Below are 14808 nucleotides of genomic sequence, written 5' to 3' on the forward strand. Positions count from 1 at the left end.
ATTAAAAACATGTCTTTCTGCATAATTTAGACTAACTTTGTGAGTTTTTTGAGGGCTGGAACCAATTAAAATTATTTACATTAATTCCTATGGGGAAAAGTCGTTCGAGATAAGAGCTGCTCGACTTAAGAGCCCAGGTCCGGAACGAATTAAACTCGTATCTCGAGGTACCACTGTATGTGGTTTTAATGAATTACTATATATAAATTTGGTATATAAATACTGTATACATATATAAATAAACGTGGAAAAAGCTTCAACTGCAACCACCGCCCATGTTTATTCATCATTCCTAAGAAAATTGATATAGTTTTCATCAACTAGGGCTGCAATAATATATTGACTCCCCTGAACAAAATTAAATACTCACTCGCTTGCTTTTTTATTTTCTCAAGAATACAGAATAGGCATGCATTCTTTATGATCAGATCAAGACTCCCACTTTCTTTGAAAAGCACAGTAAAACTCCCAACATTTTCTACCTGCTGGGAATTATAAATAAAAGAAGTGGGTTGCCTAGCACTTTGATAAGCCTCAGGCAAAGAGTATATTTCCTGGATATGCAATAAGTTGAGTGATTGGATACCCACCTTCAATTCACATCACTTCTCTGAGTTTCATACCTCTTGCCTGTCTCCTCTGAAATTAGCAAGAATGTGGTTACAAGGGATTGTAGGCTTGTGCACATTGCAGGCTGTCTTGCTTTCTGTGCATTGCCTCTACTCTTCACCAACACTTTGCCCTCTTTCATTTGTTGTGTTGAGACAGCTTATTTCTGGGATCTGATGTGATTGCTAATAGCACACCTACCAAAGAGCAGCCCAAGTCCGTACCGAGCGGGAGCTCCGGGGAAAGCATGGATTCGGTCAGCGTATCATCCTGCGAGTCAAACCATTATGAATCGGAGGACATCTGCATCACTCCTACGGATACCCCTGATGACGCCCAAAAGAAAGTATGAGCCAGAAAGGCAACTCTTTATTTTCAGGAGGAGATATTGGGATTGGAGCAGAGATCTTAAAATATTTGCCATTCTCTTAAGTGTAATCTCAGTGGAGACAGTTCCTTTAAAAATATAAAGGCCAGTATGAAACCAATATAATGAAACTGTGGGAAAGGTGGCTTTATTATAATAACATACAACTAAAAACTTCTTCACACATTCCCTGGACTCTGTCTGTCTCTCCCCAAGAAGAGGGGCGTACATATTCCAGTTTGAAAAATCATGGTTTAGAGTCTACCTCAAAACACTTGCTGTGATGCATAAACTTTTCTACCCAACTTTCTTCCTGGTGTAAACATGGGATATTCCTCTGAAACCGATTTCCAATTTTTAACTCTTGGGCATTATGAGAAGGGGATTCAGATCTCATGGGAAGTGAATGGAGTATCCCCCATTGCACTAGTAATCACACCCAATGGGTTGACAGCCTTGTTGGAGGATTTTCATTTGCTGCGGTGGTGATACTTTTTGCAGCCAGATTCTGGTACAATGAAAGTGCTCAATGACTTTATCAACTGATTTATAGGGGCCCAGTTTACCCTCAATATGAAATTGAAATCATGTTGTCTCCATCCATCTCATCTCTATAGGATCAAAGTGAGCAATCTGTGAACCTCCAGATATTGCTGAATTGTAATGCACAGCATCTCTCATAGTTAGGAGTGTATTTTAGTAATGATATAGTGGGTCAAAGGTTTCTGCAACCCTGGATCACATTATCAGTTTCCTGAGACAAGAACAACAAAGGAGTCCTTGGTGCTCTTACAGCTTGGTTGTTTGTTTCTTATCAATTAGATAACATCATACTTATTAGTGAGTATGGGGGTTTCCTGCCTGTTTATATATAGTAGCTAGTCCAGCCAGTATTTGTAGGAATGTGTGGTTTTCTCCTTGGTAGTTCCTTGAGTAGGGCATTGTTTTCTGCTAGATTGTTTGTCAGGTGTTAATCCTTGTTTATCTTGGTGCTGATTGCTGGAGAGGATGTGTCCTAGTCTTTTTGTTTCCTTCTTAGCTTTTTTATTGTCCCTTTTGAATGCTGTGCAAATATAATTTATCTGTCCATGTCTATTGATGGTTGATTCATGTCTACCAACAAACAACTAAGCCTAGAAAGCATCAAGGACTCCATAGTTCAACACTTTGAGATTTATATATATTGAAAGAAAAGTACCGTAATATTTCTGTGTTGAATATAACCCCTAAAAACTTTATAAACCCCCCTCCCACTACACACTCTACAGGAGACAAAACTTCCGTTTTAAAAAATTTTCAAAAGGAAAAAATTTCTGAGATTATAGCTACAGCTGTAACTGTAGCATCAGCTAACAAAAAAGGTGTAGATTCTGCCATCTGCTGGTCAGTTCTAAATTCAGGAAATACAATTTGCTTTTAAGGCATCTTATGGTATATAGTGGTATCTACTTAAGAACTTAATTCGTTCCATGATCAGGTTCTTAAGTAGAAACATTCTAAAGTAGAAGTATTTTTTCCCATAGGAATCAACGTAAAAGCAAATAATGCGTGTAAACCCATTAGGAAAGAAATAAAAGTTCGGAATTTGGGTGGGAGGAGGAAGAGGAAGAAGAGGAGGAGGAAGAGGAAGAAGAGGAGGAGGACAGTAGTTACCGAAGGAAGAAGGGGAGGGGAATCAAAAAAATCCAAAACTTTAAGGCTTAAAAAAGAAAAAGAGGGACTCTGAGGCAGCGAGGAGGAGCATGCGCCTCTCATGCACCCAGCACGAGAAATTAAGTAGAGGCATTCTTAAGTAGAGGTACTACTGTAAATACTACCTCAGAGCATTTAATACTAGTACGCAAAGAAATAAAAAGCTCAAAAGAACATTGTCTTAACTTGGATTATTGTTCAATTCTGCCAGTGGTGCAATTCAATATGAGTTCCTTCAGTGGTCACAATTCAAAGTGTTGGTAATGACCTTTAAAGCCCTTCATGGCATTGGACCAGAATACCTCCGGAACTGCCTTCTACCGCACGAATCCCAGCGGCCGATAAGGTCCCACAGAGTTGGCCTTCTCTGGATCCCGTGGACCAAACAATGTCATTTGGTGGGCCCCAGGGGAAGAGCCTTCTCTGTGGCGGCCCCGGCCCTCTGGAATCAACTCCCCCCAGAGATTAGAATGGCCCCCACCCTCCTTGTCTTTTGCAAGTTACTCAAGACCCACCTATATTGCCAGGCATGGGGGAATTAAGACATCTCCCCCAGGCTTTCCTATATTTTATGTTTGGTATGTATGTGTTGTATGGTTTTTAAATTGTTGGGGTTTTTTAATATAATTTTATTATTAGATTTGTTCCATTATTATACTGTTTTTATTATTGTTGTGATCCGCCCCGAGTCTTCAGAGAGGGGCGGCATACAAATATAATAAATTGAATTGAATTGAATTGAACTTACTTTAAATATATGTGTATCAGATTGCTATATCCCCAAAAGCTAAAAATTCTAATTACATCTATAAAGGATTGGCAGGATAACAGTGTATAGTGGAGGCAAAGTTGTAATATTAGAACCTTTTTATCTTCAGGTGATGCTGTTAAGATAACCCTAAAGTTTAGCTACCAGTTTTAGTGGTGTTTTTTAAAATTTTCCTTTCTTTTTTTTTAAAAAAATCCTCAGATTAGAAACTACTGTAAATCAAATAAATATTTTTATTTGTCTTTCATGACTTTACTCCTTAGCTCACAGAGTCTTCCTCCTCTTGTTCCTCCATCCACTCCATGGACACCTCTTCATCAGGAGTATCATCCTTCACTAATGTCCTTGCATCTCCTCCTTCACTGGTCAACAATCCCAGAATCCACAAACGCTCCATCTCTGTCACCTCCATTACCTCAACAGTCTCCTCTCCTGTTTACAACCAACAGAACGAAGACACCTGTATCATCCGTATCAGTGTTGAAGACAATAATGGCAACATGTATAAGAGCATTATGGTATGTCATGAGAACTGTGGTTATTTATAAGGGGCTGTATCACTGAGATACCACAATTTGACAGATGAACTCAAATCCCAAATCATTCATGCAAAAGTTTACAAATTCACTTCCTATTATCCTCCCGCAGAGAGCTCCTGTCAAAAATCCTAAAGCTCTTCTACCTATCACTGTAACAATTTCTGACATGCTGAATAACTTTGCTTTTTTTAAACATGCATTTCTTCCAAGGCTCTTCAGAGCAAATTGTAGGGCATTTAAAAAGGTAGACTTTCTACCTTTTTGGTCCATTGCTTGAGCACACAATTGCAAGTACCTAAAAAAGAAAATATATTTTGTGTAAGACTTGTTGGAAAGATTATTTGTGTAAGACTAGGGTTTTCTAATCCAATAACCAACCAATCAACTCTAGATAATCTACATGGAATTTACTAGTCAAAAGTCAGACACTGAGAAATACAGAACCAGAAATAACTAATTTAGGGTTTTTTTTTCTATAGTCTGATCTCTTTATTAGTTATACTATCTGAGAATTCTGGGAATTATAATCTCAACATATCTGAAGAACAGAACATATCTCATTGGATATTAACAGATTAACAGAGTTGGAAGGGAATTTGTAGGTGATTTAGTCCAACCAATTAGTTACATATCTCTCTATGTTTTATGTATCGCTGTGTGTATAAACTATGTATTATATGACAAAAATGGTGAAACATATCAGTCGAAAGAAAAACAGTATTTCCCACTACTGCACCATCAATTTTTGCACCACTTCTTGCAAAATGATTGTACTAGCTATCTAAATCACCATTCTGCAGATTTATGTGTATGCCTCGAAATAATTTGCACTGAATTAACACAAGGAGATGGGAAGACAAAGGACTCTTGTATGCTGTATTGATTTACAGTTTCTGATCTGCCTTCTTTCAAATAAGATTTTGACTTACATGGAATTGATGTTGAATCAAGAACGCTATCTATCTATCTATCTATCTATCTATCTATCTATCTATCTATCTATCTATCTATCTATCTATTTATTAGATTTGTATGCAATACTGTAAGACCTGCTGGAATTTCTCCTTTTTAAATATTTGTCTCTAGGGAATTTGTTTTTAATATCAAATCTCTCTAAACAATAATGAGAGCATTCAAATTAGGAGCTATTGATCAAAATATGGAGTCATCACTCATGATTGTGCAAACAATACATGGTAGTCCTTTTGTATTTCTCTTTTTTGTTGCAATCTCCACTGGTTTGTGCAAATAGTTTACTACTGGTGCAGGCATATCAAGACAACTCAAAGACAGGATCTCTCTTTTTGACTGAGTGAAGGTACTGATGGGGCTTTTTGGGGAGTGAAAATAACACATAATTGCATTTTTTAAAATCAAGCTGTTTGAATCAACACAGTTCCCCCAAAATTGAACTGTTTGTAGCTAATTTAAGAAAGAGATTTCCCCAGTGTGTATCAAAGACAGCTTTGCCCTGGGTGCATCAATACAAATTTCTCAGGCTACAAAGCCACGTATTGATTAAATGTACTGTACTTCACACCCCTAGAACAGTACATAAATAAGCTAAATAATTCAAACATTTAATTAAAGCGAGTTAATTGTTGCTCCCAGAACAACAAAGGTAAGCTTTTCCCAGATTTTAGATGTACTTTTCTTTCCTTCTTTGTTTTCCCAGAACAAGGACCAGGCAAACTTCTTCCCTCCATCTTTTGTCTGCCTTCAAAGCCCTAAGTAATGCTTCTGGGAGATCCTGAAAGTCTTCCCTTATTCTCCTCTTCAATATCAGGTCCAAATAATAATAAGCGTGATGTTAAATTAAAGAGCTCTAACAGGGAGCCATAAAATGGCTTAGTTTTTCCACAGCTACTTTGGTTCCTCTCACTCACACATGTAACTGACAGCAGTGTTAAGATTGTACTCTACTGTAAATGCTAACTCAAGGGAGAGAAAAAGAACCCTTTAACAAATAACCTCAGCTGCAAAAATAACTGTTTCTCTCAGCCAACTGTTTATGTAGCATTCTTATTTGACCAGTCCATTCAACTGATATTTCTCCCCCACCCCAAAAAAGACAGCTTGGGGCACTAAGACTTAGGCAATCAAAACATAAAGCCTGCCTGGAATCCAGAATGTGGGGAAGAGGAAGGCCTCATTGCAATTTGTTCTTTCTTTCCAGTTAACTAGCCAAGACAAGACTCCTGCTGTCATCCAGCGAGCGATGTTGAAACACAACCTGGAATCGGATCCTGCTGAGGTTTATCAACTCGTTCAGGTCATTTCTGAGGACAAAGGTAAGAAAAACAAGACTTTTGTTTGCTGCTTAGGAAACTGGTTATTTTTTTCCCCTGAAGGCAGAGGGCTCAAGACACATCTCCTGGGTGTTTTAATTTGCATGTCTATCTGAAATTAATCCATTCTATCGGAGCTGAAGTTAAAAGAAACAGGCAGGTGTGGGGGAAAGTTGCATTTTTTAAAAATGCAGAGTGAGACCGAGGGCACCTGCAGAATGACTACCCAAGTAGTCCTCGATTTATGACCACAATTGAGCCCACAATTTAGGTTGCTAAGTGAGACGTTTGAGTGAGTTTTGCCCTGTTTTATGAGCTTTCTTGCCACATGTGTTAAGTACATCACAGCAGTTCTTAAGTTAGGAACATCGTGGTTAAGTGAAGCAGCTTCCCCACTGACTTTGCTTGTCAGAAGGTTTCCAAGGGGGATCACATGACCCCAGGACATTGCAACCATCATAAATACGAAGTAGTTGCCATGTATCTGAATGTTGATCCCATGACCATGGGAACACTGCAACAGTCGTAAATGTGAACAATGGTCATAAGTCACTTTTTTCAGTGCTGTGGTAACTTTAAACAATCACTAAATGAGTTGTAGGTTAAGGACTACCTGTATTAAAAACTCTTAGTCCCCTCCATCTTGGAACCCTCCATAATTTGCAATTTTACAAACTTGCTTTTATATTTTATTAGGAAATTTAAGCTTCAGCAGATTGAATAAAATAAAAGAGAGCAGAAATTTACTAAATATCCTTGGAAAGGAACAGTATGTCTGTGATACTGTTATAGCACTTCCCCAAGATACTAATGTGATACATATTGAGACAATAGATGGATGGATGGATGGATGGATGGATGGATGGATGGATGGATGGATGGACGGACGGAGAGAGGGCGGGAGGGAGGATGAGAGAGAGAGAGAGAGAGAGAGAGAGAGAGAGAGAGAGAGAGAGAGAGAGAGAGAGAGAGTTCAGTGTTGGGACTCAGTAATATCATACTGGACACTGTACAGGGGGACCACCTGGTAGGGTTGTTAAGAATCACATTTTTCATTCTTTCAGTTATCTTTGGAGTATCCAGCTTTCTTCAACATTCATTCTCAATCAAGAATGACAGTCTGTCCCATGGGCATCATTGTGACAAATGGCTTAGCAGACAGTTTCCTACAAGGGTTTAGGTTTACATGATTGCTGCAGTCACAAACCACCCCTTCTATCTCCACTAGTTCGGCAGCAACTTTGGGCCAACATTGAAGAATATCTGAGCCTTTTTGCTGGAAATTGTGCACCAGTTTTTCTTGCAACCGTGTAACAGTTTTGTTTTGTTTTGTTTTTTTTAAAAACATCACTTTAACTTTATCATTTGAAATGAACCAGGTGTCCATATTAAAATAACGAAGGGCTTTATCAGCATTCTTGAGCTCCGTGAAATGAAGTGTAACTTGAGAGACCAAGCTAATATGAGAACTGCAGTCAATTGCCATCCCCAATTCATAATCATGGTGTGCACTGTATTTTAATTAGTAACAGTTGGTGCACTTCACTGTGGTTCAAGGGGGGGGGGGCTTTGGTTTATACAAAATTTGAGAGAAATCAAGGTAATATCCTATGTAAATTGTGTTTCATTTTGCCTTTGATAATTATGATGTGATAATTATCTCCTCTTCTCAGACCTTCTACATTTCCATGACTATCTCTTTGAAAAGGAAAGGAAATCTTTGGAGCTGTGTTGCTTTGCTTCCCGCTGTTCCCTTAGCTTTTGCTTCCATGCACCCCTGTAAATTTTGGCTTATTAGTAATGCTAATTAGAGTCATTATTTCCTACTTGGCCTAGGTGGCTTTTCTCAATCCCCACTTTTCTTTTTAATTCATCAGAACAGTAGGTTTATTCAAACCTCGGAAATTATGTGAAAAAGGTGCCAGCACGTGCTGATTTGCAGTCATATTCAGTCAATCATGCTTTATGGCTTAGCTGAGTGTATCCCAGCCAATTTAGTCAATAAATCATAGTTAAACAAATCATGGCTTAGTTTAACAAGGGAACCCTGCCATTGGGTCACTTTTGTTGAATGCAGCTAAAATGACTGAAAAAACACAAAGTATGCATTGCGTGGATGCAGATCAAAATGGAATGGCTATGGTAGCAATGCCTTCAGGGCAGCTCCTGGCAATATGCCAAAGTCATTCAACAAAAGAGATAGCACAAATCTTTGATTCATCCCATCACACAGTGGTATATGTGATTTCTGCATCATTGCATATCCTCCTTCCTTTACACTGTCTTCACCAAAGTTGTTATTCTTCATGAATCTCTTTTCAGAAAACTCATATCAGTGGCTGTTAAGTGCATAATATTTTTTTCATCTTCTAAGTCATTATTTATTTATTTATTTATTTATTTATTTATTTATTTGTCAAACGTGTACAAGATAGCAGGTATAGTTATAAACATAAATGAAGGAAATAAGTACAGATAATGAGGATAGTACGGCAGGGATGGTATTCAGTAGTGGGTTCTAGAACAACTAGTTCATGCACACGACACTTCTGCACATACATAGAAGCATCACGGGCAGGTGGGCAGAGCCTTCCAGCACTGCTATACATTCAATATTTCTGCGCATGCACAGAAGTGGGTGGGCGAGCTGTATCGAAGGACTGAGTATAAAAGAAGTATGGCTCAGGTGGACCTTCTTCTGGAGATGAAGGAAGCCCACACAACAGCTACAGTATGCCAAACTTTCAGAATACGTAGCTGTTTCAATGCTTGAAAGATAGGTGGGATGGGATGCTTTGCTAGTTTGCATGTTTTGGAGCATGGTCTGGTAGAAAGGTTTGGACAGTTCTATTGGTTTTCCATCCTTCAAAGAAGAAGGAAACCACCTCTGAGGAGCTGCACCCTTAACGGTTGCCCAAACTATCATGCTGACAAGAATAGGAATTACGGGACCGCCTTCTGTCTCATACCTCTCAGCAACCAATAAGGGTCCACAGAACTGGCCTTCTCCAAGTCCTATCCGCCAAACAATGTTGGCTGGTGGGGCCACAGGGAAGGGCCTTATCTGTGGCAGCTCCGACCCTTTGGAATTAACTGCCTGCAGAGTTCCGTATTATCCCCACCCTACCGGTCTTTCAGAAAGCCGTTAAGACCTGGCTCTTCTGGCAGATCTAGGAATATGAATGATTGATAGTATGCATGGTTTTCTTTAAGGGTCAGTAATGTATTTTATACTGTTCTTGCTGTTTTACTGTTAATACATTTTATATTGTTTTTAATTATTGTGATTATTGTGAGCCGCCCAGAATGCTGTTGGAATTGGGTGGCATATAAATGTCACGAATGAATGAATGAATGAATGAATGAATGAATGAATGAATGAGGTAGAAGGAGACTGTCAAAACGGGTGAGCAGTGTGGTCGGGCAGTAGGAAAAGCAAGTAGGATGCTTGGCTGCATAGCTAGAGGTATAACAAGCAGGAAGAGGGAGACTGTGATTCCCTTATATAGAGCGCTGGTGAGACCACATTTGGAATACTGTGTTCAGTTCTGGAGACCTCACCTACAAAAAGATATTGACAAAATTGAATGGGTCCAAAGACGGGCTACAAGAATGGTGGAAGGTCTTAAGCATAAAACGTATCAGGAAAGACTTAATGAACTCAATCTGTATAGTCTGGAGGACAGAAGGAAAAGGGGGGACATGATCGAAACATTTAAATATGTTAAAGGGTTAAATAAGGTCCAGGAGGAAAGTGTTTTTAATAGGAAAGTGAACACAAGAACAAGGGGACACAATCTGAAGTTAGTTGGGGGGAAAATCAAAAGCAACGTGAGAAAATATTATTTGACTGAAAGAGTAGTAGATCCTTGGAACAAACTTCCAGCAGACGTGGTTGGTAAATCCACAGTAACTGAAATTAAACATGCCTGGGATAAACATATATCCATTGTAAGATAAAATACAGGAAATAGTATAAGGGCAGACTAGATGGACCATGAGGTCTTTTTCTGCCGTCAGTCTTCTATGTTTCTATGTCCACCATTTGTCACAATTCTTTTTCTGCTTTTTCCAGAACTGGTCATCCCAGATAGCGCAAACGTCTTTTATGCCATGAACAGCCAGGTGAACTTTGACTTTGTCCTGCGGAAGAAAAACTCCCTCGACGGGCAAGTGAAACTGAGAAACCGCTCCAGCTTGACTCTTCCCAGGACCAACAGGAGGGGCTGCTGGAGCAACAGAAACAGCAAAATTACCCTTTGAGGGTGGATCAGCCCAACGCCCAAGAGGTGGGCTCGAAGAACCATTGCAAGAGACTACCTACATGGAAATGAACGTGTCAGTATTCGGCTTTGGAGAGTACAAGGCTAACATTTGCTATAAATAAGCACACAGTTAGTTAGTTGCAGAGAATAGACAAAAAGGTCCTGCACCCCGTAGGCACTTTCCCCTCCCCTCTTTTGCACCCAGTCCATGAATTCAAGGCCACTTTCTGTCAGAGAGACAGAGAATAATGCAGCTGATGCTCCAGCCTTGCCACAGACTCTTCGCCTCTTCTCAGTTTTGACAGTATTAATTTAGAGTGTTTTAGATGCACTTTTATAAATGGAAGAAGGCGTTTTAATCCCTTGTGTTCTTACCAGAGGCGGAAGAGCATCAGTCTAACCACTGGCTGGCTGATGACAGTGCTGGGAGATGACTGGTAAAGTCGGGTCGCTTTGGTAGAGGCAACCCAGCTTCTGAAAAAGGGGAATTAGCAGTATCTTAGAATTCTCCCCCTGCCGTTTGTTTTTAAGTCCTCCCAGCTTCCAGTCCTTTCAGGCATGCTGGAAGAATCCATTTCCTGCTCCAGGAGTCAGCTATTCACCGATGACTATACGAATGCACACCACTTGCTCTTAATGCCACTATGTTGTTTTCGTTATGCTTTGCTATTTTTTTAAAATTGGGTGAGAGAATGTGTGCAGGTATGTGTGTGTTTTGTGTGTATATATATATATAAATATATAAATATTATAAAAAGTCAAAATATATTTCCTTGGAGTGTGCAGTTTTACTCCCCTTTCAGCTGTGGAGCTGTTACCCTGTATTCAGCCATATTGGCATTCTACTAAACTATAACAATTATGTTTTATACCATACTCAGTCTGAGAAACAAAGCAAAACAAAAGATAAATAAAGTAAACCTACTTAATAACCATCCTTTGAAAAGAGCCCAGATATTTCTTGTGATTATTTTTTTAAACCCCCCCCCTTTTTAAATAGAATTCAGCCATTCATATATACTGTATTTTTCAGGGTATAAAATACACCGGAATATAAGATGCATCTTAGTTTTGGGGAAGGAAAATAAGGAAAGAAATCTGCCTATCAGCATCCTTAGCATCCTTAGTCTGGTCAGCTTCAGCACATCATTTTATCCCCTGGTTATGGTTTAAAAACACCTTATTCGGAGCAAGTATCAATTTTAAAAAGCCTGCAAAGACTTAGGCCTGGAAAAAACATTATTTGGAGCAATTAGCAATTTTAAAAAGCTTGCAAGTTAGTAAGAGAAAAAATTGTTACCGCCTCATTTGCATTGAAAAAAAAAGCTTTGAAAAACCTAAATTCAGAGTATAAGACACACCCAATTTTCAGCCTCTTGGGCAGGAAAAAGGCTGCATCTTATATTCCGATAAATGCAGTATATTGCTTTAGTTACCTCTTTGCCTCCTGAGCCCGGTTTGTTAAAAAAGGAATGATGGTATACACTTTTTGAAGGGTCAAGTTTTCAGTGATGATATTAAACCTTTGGCGCCTGTACAACAGTAGTACAGTCAGAGAAATGTTGAAATTAAAGTAATAATGTTGGTACTAGTTATAAATATCCAGACATGGGTGGTAGGAAAGCTTCTTCCTCATAGCTTTTTTTTCGGATTATTGACTTTAGTGAGCAACAGTGGCATCCCATCATCTTCCCACTTACGCTTTGCAGTCTGCTGCTGTGTCAGCAGTTTCCTTTTGAAGTCCATGTAGCATTCCTCACGTGCATACAACCCCTTCCGTAAGTCTCTTGTAAAGACCAAACACAGCTACAACTTTCACCCCATTACCGTAAAGCAGACTTTACCAAATTCAATAGAATCCCCTCATTTATGACTGTAAATTTACATGGAGGATTTTTTCCCCTCACTTAATTTGCAACCTCAACTTGAATGTATTACCAGGTTTAATTGGGTTCACTGAAAGTCTATCCTATTCCAATTCTGAATTCTTTGGATCCTTAAATATACTACTGTAAATTGATAATTGATAATCACACTCAGGGCAATTTGTTATTAGTTGTACCATCATAGAAAAAATAGAGAAGTGACACTATAAGTAACACTTCCTAAATATAGTGATACCTTGTCTTACAAAGTTAATTGGTTCCGGGACAAGGTTCTTAAGGTGAAAAGTTTGTAAGATGAAACAATGGTTCCCATAGAAATCAATGGAAAAGCGATTAATGCATGCAAGTCTAAAATTCACCCCTTTTGCCAGCCGAAGTGCCCATTTTTGCGCTGCTGGGATTGCCCTGAGGCTCCCCTCCTTGGGAAACCCCACCTCCGGACCTCTGTGTTTTTGCACTGCTGGGATTCCCCTGAGGCTCCCCTCGCTGGGAAACCCCACCTCTGGACTTCCGTTGGCAGCGAAGCGGCTGTTTTTGCGCTGCTGGGACTCCCCTGCAGCATCACAAAAACATGGAAGTCCGGAGGTGGGGTTTTCCATGGAGGGGAGCCTCAGGGGAATCCCAGCAGTGCAAAAACGGGTGCTTCGCTGGCAACGGAAGTCCGGAGGCGGAGCATCCTAGCGGCGGCGGTGGGTTTGTAAGGTGAAAATAGTTTGTAAGAAGAGGCAAAAAAACCTTAAACCCCAGGTTTGTATCTCGAAAAGTTTGTGTGATGAGGCGTTTGTAAGATGAGGTATCACTGTACTTCAACAAAGCATTTTTTTCAAGCTTTCTCCATGTAAGAAAGGGAATGGGTGGTTGAAGCACAGGGACATTTAGAAGCCAAGTATTCAGTAGTCAGAAATGAGCCAGCAAAATAGATTTGCTTTTCTTTGAAGAAGGGGATAAGAGTCTTCTCATTGATATGTTTGCATGTGTGCACATGTATGCATATATATACATGGGGATGAGGGCAAGGGTATGGGTAGAATTAAGATTGCTACATAGTAGAATTAGATAAATCAAGGCTTTAGACCAGTGGTTCACAACCTGGGGGTCGGGACCCCATTGGGGGTCGAATGACCGTTTCACAGGGGTTGCCAAAGACCATGGGAAAAGACAAACTTCCCATGGTGTTAGGAACTAAAGCTTCTATTCTGGCGCCTTGGAACATATTTTTACAATCCGACCAATTAGTCATTTACAGTGGGGGGTGTCTCTCTGACCTTCCCACCAATTAGCTTCAAGCTGTGTTGGGAGAATTGGTGCTAGACTTAGGGTTGGGGGTCACCACAACACGAGGAACTGCATTAAAGGGTCGCGGCATTAGAAAGGTTGAGAACCACTGCTTTAGACAATAGATTAAAAACAGGTATATTTTTAAATGAACATGTATCATATTGTGATATATTTGCACTATATAAAATTTACCATTTCAAATGCTTTATATGTTGAGACGCTTACTTAAATTCTCCATATTATTGTCTACAAGAGATTGTGAGTGTGTCAGTATACTGCATATGCCTCAATCTTTGTTAGTCAGATGCAAGCAGCAATAGGTTACTTTGCAAGGTAGGCTCTAGATTAGGGACCCTGCATGTAAGAGTATGAGCTTGCTTGACCTCCAAGTTTCTGCTATATCAATGAAAGAATAGAAAACTAACTGTCCTGTCATTGCATAAGGAGAGGCTGTTACTTGTGGCATGGTGCAACAAAGCTGACTTTTCTAGTGTACATTTTCTCTTGGTCTTAATGGACTTTCTGATGTTAGTTCAATAGAAGATTGAAATAAAAATGTGTAGGTGGGAAGAACATAAGTTAATAAGTGAAAGAAATCTAAGTATGTTGGCCATTTGGGAAACTAGGAATGGGGAAAATGTCATAGTCTGTAACAGAGGTACTATAGTCAGATAGTTGGAGGTAATACTGAAGAATCCATGGAGGGAAGGAAAAGAGCTAAAATGTATGTCCGAAAGTATGAATTGGTGTCAGGTCACATTGTGTGTACAGATGAAAATAAGAATCTACAGTGTACAATGGTAGCGTACAATGGTAGCAAAAGAACCAGCAATGGGCTTTACAATCCATGGGCAGGGGTTGAGTAGGTAGTATGGAAGGAAGGAAGGAAGGAAGGAAGGAAGGAAGGAAGGAAGGAAGGAAGGAAGGAAGGAAGGATTGGTTGCCGATCAATTTCTGGTCACAATTCAAAGTGTTGGTTATGACCTATAAAGCCCTTCATGGCATTGGACCAGAATATCTCCAGGATCGCCTTCTGCCGCCTGAATCCCAGCAACCGATTAGGTCCCACAGAGCTGACTTTCTCCGGGTCCCTCGACTAAACAATGTCGTTTAGC

At 39.7% G+C, this 14808-nt stretch overlaps 1 protein-coding gene across 2 annotated transcripts in view; it reads left to right on the forward strand.

Annotated features, from left to right (window-relative positions):
- The window catches only part of RGL1 (ral guanine nucleotide dissociation stimulator like 1), a 117905-nt gene extending 106430 nt beyond the window's left edge, over positions 1–11475 (forward strand). Inside the window, exons 15-18 of one of the 2 annotated variants that reach the window (XM_070746303.1) lie at positions 769–955; positions 3701–3955; positions 6153–6267; positions 10340–11475. In XM_070746303.1, coding sequence (XP_070602404.1) covers positions 769–955; positions 3701–3955; positions 6153–6267; positions 10340–10527 — 745 coding nt within the window. In that variant the 3' untranslated portion in view covers positions 10528–11475. The remainder of the gene's footprint in view (positions 1–768; positions 956–3700; positions 3956–6152; positions 6268–10339) is intronic. The other variant, XM_070746302.1, reaches the window with a different exon arrangement.
- Positions 11476–14808: the final 3333 nt, after the last annotated feature.

This window comes from Erythrolamprus reginae, chromosome 3, assembly GCF_031021105.1.
Source record: "Erythrolamprus reginae isolate rEryReg1 chromosome 3, rEryReg1.hap1, whole genome shotgun sequence".
Lineage (NCBI taxonomy): Eukaryota > Metazoa > Chordata > Lepidosauria > Squamata > Dipsadidae > Erythrolamprus > Erythrolamprus reginae.